This window comes from Apteryx rowi, unplaced genomic scaffold (assembly GCF_003343035.1).
Source record: "Apteryx rowi isolate R43461 unplaced genomic scaffold, aptRow1 scaffold_139, whole genome shotgun sequence".
Taxonomy (NCBI): Eukaryota; Metazoa; Chordata; class Aves; order Apterygiformes; family Apterygidae; genus Apteryx; species Apteryx rowi.
In genome coordinates this window covers 1,169,679-1,176,963 of record NW_020447630.1, presented here as the reverse complement: position 1 = coordinate 1,176,963, position 7,285 = coordinate 1,169,679, and the positions used below count along the sequence as shown (strand labels likewise).

General features: G+C 41.2%; 1 protein-coding gene across 4 annotated transcripts; it reads left to right on the top strand.

Moving 5' to 3' along the window:
* Nucleotides 1–73: 73 nt before the first annotated feature.
* BTF3 (basic transcription factor 3) lies at nt 74–7,271 on the top strand. Of its 4 annotated transcripts, XM_026057422.1 has the most exons (6): nt 75–223; nt 538–606; nt 3,426–3,539; nt 3,742–3,943; nt 6,523–6,579; nt 7,163–7,271. In XM_026057422.1, exons 2-6 carry the CDS (start codon nt 538–540, stop codon nt 7,207–7,209), a joined length of 489 nt encoding a protein of 162 aa, XP_025913207.1. In that variant the 5' UTR covers nt 75–223; the 3' UTR covers nt 7,210–7,271. The 4 variants fall into 4 exon arrangements, with proteins under 4 accessions (XP_025913208.1, XP_025913207.1, XP_025913206.1 ...); XM_026057423.1 differs by lacking the exon at nt 538–606 and having other exon boundaries at nt 74–223; nt 7,163–7,266; XM_026057421.1 differs by lacking the exons at nt 6,523–6,579; nt 7,163–7,271 and adding an exon at nt 6,474–6,511 and having other exon boundaries at nt 134–223.
* Nucleotides 7,272–7,285: the final 14 nt, after the last annotated feature.

Here is a 7,285-nt window from a genome sequence, read left to right as displayed (position 1 = left end):
GGCGCGGCGGCCGCAGCGCCCGAGAACGGGGCAGAGACGGCGGGGGGCGGCCGCCGGCCCGTGCGTGCGTGCGTCATGCGCAGAGCGTGCCGCTGGCCGCCGCGCCCCTCTTCCGGCCGCCATCTTGCTCCGCTCCGCGTGCTGTGCTCGGTGCCGTTCCCCTGCCTGCGGCTCTCGCCTCTCCTCTCCTCCGCTCCGGCTGCGCCGCTCCCGCCCCGGGAAGGTACAAGAGAGACCGCGGGGGGCGGCTGGGGAGGCTCTGCTGCGGCCGGGCGCTGCGGGCCCGCGAGCGGCGGCGGTCGGGGGAGGGAAGGCCGTTACGGGCCGGGCCTGAGGGGAGCGGCGCGGCGTCTCCACGGCGCGAGCAGCGCCCCAGCACGGCCCCCTCCCGTCCTGGCCGGGCCTGGGGCGCCCTTCCACCGTGCGGGGAGGAGGGGCGACTGCGGGGTCCCTCGCACGCATAGCTGCTCCCGCCGCCCGCCCGCCCGGGGCGCCGCGACCTGCGCCGCCTCCCGGGAGCCCTCGTTCTTTCCACAGATGAAAGAAACAATCATGAATCAAGAAAAACTCGCCAAGCTCCAGGCCCAAGTGCGCATCGGTGGCAAGGTAGGAGTCTCCCTTGCTGCTTGCGGACCCGCGCGACGGTGCGGCACGGCCCTCCCTGCCGCTCCGTGCGGGGCTTAGGACGCAAAGTCCTCAAACGCGGGTGGGAGCGGCCCTGAGGGCGCTCAGCTCTGCTGGACGGTCCCGGGGAGCCTGTGCTGCTCTGGCAATCGCTAGTCAGTTCAGTAGAAGCAGGGTGTAAAGGCTGAATCTCTATCCATTTCTATCTGAGTTTACCACTTGTGTTCTTGTACAGGCTATATTGGGAGGTCTTTACGATTTGAAGTATGTGTAGCTTACAGTAAATGAGTTCAGGCAGAGTTTTCATTGCAAAGCGTTGAGGGTTATGTTCCAGACCCTAGTCACGAATCCTTAAGTTGCCCATGGGCGTTTTTTTGCCATTCAGGACAAATTGGAATTTCTGCACTTGCCATAATCTTATTATTGTGGAATTGGACTGCATAACATGTTTGGGAGATCTTTTTATTTTATTGTGATGTCCAAACTTATGTAGATGTGTGATAATCTGGGAGCAAAGAAGTATTGGGAACATGCTTAGTCTTGTGCTAGTAAATGTTTAAATTCCAGTTTGAGCTTTTACAGCAAGAACTTGTTTATATTGAAGAAATAAACAGAATATTTTAGAATGAAACTATTCAACAAAACTCTTATTGATGGAGTTACCAGTATCTTTCATTAATGGGTTGAGGGTTTTGCCTGTAGATAGAGATTTAGGCAGCCTTAAATCAGGCGTGGTAGTGTCCCACATGCTGTGTATGGGGTGCTTGTTGAGCAGAAAACTGCTATATCATATCGATGATTGCATGTGTATTACCTGTGTTGACTACAGAGGTTTTTAACATTGGTCACTTGAAAGTACGCGTCCAGATTACACCTTTTACTGAAACTATACTGAACTATTACTGAAACTAGCAAATAGTTCTTGTGGGCACTATCAGTCTTTTAGAGACATTAAGTGAACTTTAGAATATGTTGGTAATGCCATCATCAAATTTTCAGATTAGTTCATGAAATTGTTTGAATACTTGAACCTGAGTTTTGTTTGTTTTATAACTGGAAATTGCTACTAGAATTCTTCAGGGCAGTGTTGCCAAATCAACTGAGACAGGTGTTTTACTTTGGGAATGTAGGAGGAGAAGGGAAAGAGTCAGTTCTCCTTATCGTGAGAAAAGGCTACACTTTTGCTTCTGCTGAAAGATTTTTGTGATATTGCAAGGCTGTAGACCTTAAAAATATGCTGTCTATTGCATTTAGGTGGATGAGTATTGTAATACTTTGTTATGTGAAACTTGAGATTTTTGTGTAGGATATTGCTACAAATAAATGTCATGGCTTTTCTTCCAGACCTTTTTAGAGGAGGACTGGCAGATGAATCTGTGTAGATTGTGTTGCATTTGTGGCCTGCCTGTACCCACTCTTCTTTAATACAGAGGTAGAGCTGTGTAAATAGCATGCCTCAGCATGAACAGGATAAAATTTGCTTACTACAAATCATCTTTAGAAGCTTAAATTCATAAAGATGAAAACAGTAGCTATTCATTTCAACTAGATTCAGATTGTCTGAAGTTTCATATGTGTTCTTACTTGTTCATATTGGTGTAAAGTGGATACATTTTCTATATTGCAACTGACTTAGGCAAGACATAATTTTTGAAATTAATTCAAAAGGTCTTTTGTCCTGAGAGACTTATGTAGTGTTTATGTGGCTCAGTTCCTAGGTAGTCAAGGTACTTAAATTTTTCTGGTTTTAGTAGTTTTCAAATTGTTGTGTGTGCTCACCTGATGGTGGTAGGGAATGAACATCAAGCTCTTTAAAGACCTAACCTTGGAGTTGTAGTCTTCCAAGTGCTGGTTTCACCTGAGTTTGTCTATTAACATTTCTCCTTACTTGTAATTGGCTATGTTAGAGGTGAGTGTCCAGCCAGCTTTTTAGTTTTTCTCAGTTCACTCAGGGTATTGTAGCCATTCAGACTGTTGGGCATCAAGGTTTTCTTGTTGCTAGCATTTAACAGACCAGAAACTGAAGTAGCTGGACTTAGATTMGTAGTGATAGTGTATCAAAAAGGAACTTAATAGTTCCTTAACCTGTTCCTAGCTGTTTTATGTCATATTTTACTGAAGGCTTAAGATTGCACCAGGAAATACAAAATGGTACTTTTCTTTTGAGTAGATACAGGTATCTTCTAATATGGGTCAGTTTTATCCTTGGAGAAATCTAGGGCTCTGTTTCTCTAGAGGAACTTTCCCTTTGTGTATGTTTCTCTTTCTAAACAGAGGTGGTCGAATACTACTTAGAAGTATTTAAAAAAAAAATTTATTAAATATTTTGGCAAAATGGAAGTGTTTTACACATATATAAGTGTAAGTAAGATGGAGATGTGTGTTTGGAATAAAAATGTCGTGTTCAGAGTTTTCTCATATTCTTTTTTTAATGATCTGTTGGTAACTTTGTAGTCTCTGATATCCTTCCTTGTTGTAGCCAAATTTTGATACAGGAAAAGCTTGCTGCTTTAATTTCAAAATGGGGTGCTGCAGAATCCCCGTGAGAACTGTGGCTCTGGTGCATTGGTTCCTAAAATCTTCTGCTACTTCTAACAAACAACCAGGCAAAGCTTGCCTAGTAGCAAGGGAAAAGACTGCTGCCCTGCAGTGGGAGGGGTGGAGTTGTGTGCGCTGTAACACAGAAATGGAACTTTGTTTTATTAACTTGATTTGTAGATAGCTGTGGAGTAGTTATGTGGCCCTGTGTGTTAGTTTGTGAAGAACTAATTAAATATTAAGTTGTAACTTTTTTTCTGAAGGGTACTGCCCGCAGAAAGAAGAAGGTTGTCCACAGAACAGCTACAGCAGATGACAAGAAACTTCAGTTCTCTTTAAAGAAACTGGGAGTCAACAATATTTCTGGTATTGAAGAGGTAATTGCTTTTAAGGAAAAAAGATGCTTAATTTAATACAGAAACATAAAATGTATCAAAATAGTTTTCCTGGTAAGTTACATCTTAAGCTTATCTATAAATTGCCAACAAGTCTCTGTGCAGCTTTAGCAGCTTCAGCTAGTTTCCTGTTAAATTGAAAACATGATGCAAAACTGCTTGAAATATGGAATTTTTCTTGCAGGTAAACATGTTTACCAACCAAGGAACAGTCATTCACTTCAATAACCCTAAAGTTCAGGCATCTCTGGCTGCTAACACTTTCACTATCACCGGGCATGCTGAGACAAAGCAGCTGACAGAAATGCTTCCTAGCATCTTAAATCAGCTTGGAGCTGACAGTCTGACCAGCCTGAGGAGATTGGCAGAAGCCCTACCCAAGCAACGTAAGTTGAACCTTGAATACATTTTATGATAGCAGCTGACATATGTAGCTTACTTGCATAGCTGCAGTTGGTCTAGGACAATGAAATTGTAGCTGGACTTGATTTCATGCTAGTTAACATCTTGGTGTGGCTACCATAGTCTGACTTAATGTAGTTCTTTAATACTAGGTAGCTTGGTTACTCTAGAAGAGTTAGGTTTTCAAAAAAGATTTACTTTGAGCATATTTGTTTTGACAGTTTGAATAGAAACACAAGTAAAGCGGAGATAGGCTTGAGGTTTTAATAGGTCTTGCTACTGCTTTGCTTCTATCAGGTGCGGTGCAGATATTTCTTTCTGTGTAGGCTTTTTTGATAGCCAAGTGTATTTTGATAGCCAATATGCAGTATTTGTAAGGAAAGACATTATAATATCTGTGTGTATAAAACTGTAGAGAACAGGACTGGCCTGAGCATTAAGCTAGATACACCAACTTCCTTGTCTACACCCTTAAATTAGTAAGAGAACCTGAACATCTTTTCTCCCTAAAATTGCAGGAGGGAGAAGTAGAGCAGGCCCTTAAGCATGGGGTGTTTGGAAAAAATGCTGCTGCTACAGGGTGAGAATTGGGAGTGAAAGTCTTATTGACACTGGGAACACTCACCATTCCCTGCATGTAGGGTCTTCCTAGTTCCTCTTCTCAAATATTGGGAGTCCATTTCCTCCAAGGTACAGAATATCCTAAGCCCAGAGAAAATGGGAGAGGCTTATGAAGGTGTCCAGTTCCTGGTAGTAATGAGCTTGGTGTTTGCATATCTTCTTCTTGTGCTTTGTTGCCAGCAAAGACATCCTTTTGTAGAAAGTAATTTTTTATTCTTGATCTTCTCATTCTTAGTTTTGAGGAGATTTGGTGTCTTTTTTTTTTTCCTTCTCATGATAGATTCCATCTCTATTTCCATTCCTAAAGTTTATGCTATTTGCCTCCCATCAATTTCCCACCTTAAAAGAAATCTTGCTAAAAGTAGTCTTCAGGAGGTGGGTACAGTGCTGCTTTCCACGGGGAGTTCAGATCTCTCCTTCTCAATGTCACCTGAGTGGCTTCCTTGTGGTAGGAATAGGACAGTGAGAAAACTTGGAGAATTTAAAATGATCTCTTAAGATAATAGTAGACCCCAGCTTTCCTCTAGTAACAAGGTGGGTATATCTAAGACAGGCAAAATTGCACAGTTTAATATTAAAGGAAGCTTGTTTAAAGTGCTTATCTTACAAGACCTGGTAAATAGTTGTCACTTTCCACTTTGGATGGATGCCAGAGCAGTTGCACAAAACTTTCCATTCAGCATTGTTTACTAGATTTGGAAGTCTAACATCAAAGAGTGAACTGTCTGTCATGATTGCTTTTGCAGGTACTAAACTAAACTTAGTTTGGTCTTGTGGATGAGAGAGAATACAGACAATTTAGGATATTGGCTTCTCAGCCAATTAAGGCTTTTACTATTAAGTACATCCTTTGAATTTTATGGAGGAAATAACATGGTTCAGTTTTAAAATGTAGTACCTGACCCTAGGAAGCATTAAAGCTGTAACAGCTTTCTGCTGTTTAAAAACAAAAGGAGGATTCACAATGACCTTGTCCCAAGCCCTTTCAGACTCAAGATTATGAATTCTTTTATTCTCCAGAAAAGAGGGTACAGTGATTTTTGGAGATCTGGTGTGAATCCATTTCTCTCCTCATGCTTTTCTTGAAAATTGAGAAGGATTCATTTGGATAAACTGAGATGATTGAGAGTTTGAGACAGCTCAACCTAGGTAGTACAGCTAAGAATAGCAATAAAAGTTGTGGCACAGACACCCAAGACCCTGAGGTATCTATTCTTAGCGTTATACTGCTGCAGTTTCACAGATGTTCATTGGTCTGCTAGAATGGGCATGGTTGAGTCTAGTTAGCTCTGGCAAATATAATTGGAATAGTTAAGAAGTTACTGTGTCAGCAGAGATGTGGACCAGAACATGTGATTACCTCTACCAGATAAATGTAAAATTGCACATCCAGTTCCACTGACTTTGCCAGGGAACAATAATATCTTTAACTGCCTCTAGTTATCCATGTCTGCCTGCAGCTTAACAATTACAGCTTAGTTTTCCTTGAAGGTCTAGGCTCATAAGAAAGACTTGAATCCTTTCTTTTTCTTGTCGATGTTGTAAAATAGGTAGACTTTGAGAACCACTGAGTAGTCAATAAATCAAACTGCTGTTAAGAGGAAAGGATAAAATCCTAGTCTTTGCACTTGTAACTAAAAATTGTTACCCCAGAAATGACTCAACATGATGTAGTTGCAAGATGCTGACTAGTAAACTGGTTGTAGCATGTGTCCTCTCATTTCCCTGCTGGGCTGTCTTTGAACATGTAACCTAGGAAATTCACATTCCTTTTGTTACTGATCACTGTAAATTTGTATTCAGCGGGGGAACAGTATGGAGCATTGAATAGTTCAGCCTTTTTGATAAAGTTTGTTTAAAACAACAACAACAAAAAAACGCTTTGTAACCAAGATGCCTATGGTGATCTTGAATGATACTTTTGAACTACTTGCTGTTGCAGCTGTGGATGGAAAAGCACCACTTGCTACTGGTGAAGATGATGATGATGAAGTTCCAGGTAAGAACAAACATGAAATGCAGGAAAAGAAGTTGTGAATCTTCCTGAGAAGTGACATGTGTAGCAAATATTGGGCAAAGGAAAGCAAGAATATTAGAACTCTTCTATGGACAAGTTATCCTGTTATTACTGACTGTGGAAGTTTTACACATTAGAGCATCCAGTACTGGCAGTTTTCAGATACCATGCAAGGCTGGATGGATTATTAGTTTGAGATAGCATTTTAGTTCTTTGTAGGAGTAATAGCTATGGCTACCATATCAATTACTTTAATATTTGGTAAAAATGGTGGGAAGAAACTAAATAACTTTTCACTATATCTGCCCTTTGTTCAGTGGTGGGTATAACGAAGCTAAAAGTACTTTTTGTACAGTAAAGTTGTGCTTTATAATGAAGCACCTAAAATTTCTTGCTTTAAATAAGAAGAATGAACCAGAAAGCTCTTAAATGCTGCTAGGTCTGTATTTTATAAGTTGAAGTTTTTTTTACATCATAAGTACTTGATACAAACTAAACTTTGGAAAAAATACATTTGTCAAAGCAGAAGTGGGTAATGCTAATTTCAATATTTTTCTTTTTCTAGATCTTGTTGAAAACTTCGATGAAGCTTCAAAGAATGAGGCAAACTGAACTAAGTGTCACTTTCTGAATAAAGTTAAAACTTGAAAAAGCTACATGGAGCTGCTATTTTATATTGTGACTGCTT

Coding starts and splice junctions, on each gene's coding strand:
- BTF3 (XM_026057422.1), top strand. CDS start 538: ATGAAAGAAACAATCATGAATCAAGAAAAACTCGCCAAGCTCCAGGCC. Junction 607..3,425: donor AAGTGCGCATCGGTGGCAAG/GTAGGAGTCTCC, acceptor TTTTTTCTGAAG/GGTACTGCCCGCAGAAAGAA. Junction 6,580..7,162: donor TGATGATGATGAAGTTCCAG/GTAAGAACAAAC, acceptor TTCTTTTTCTAG/ATCTTGTTGAAAACTTCGAT.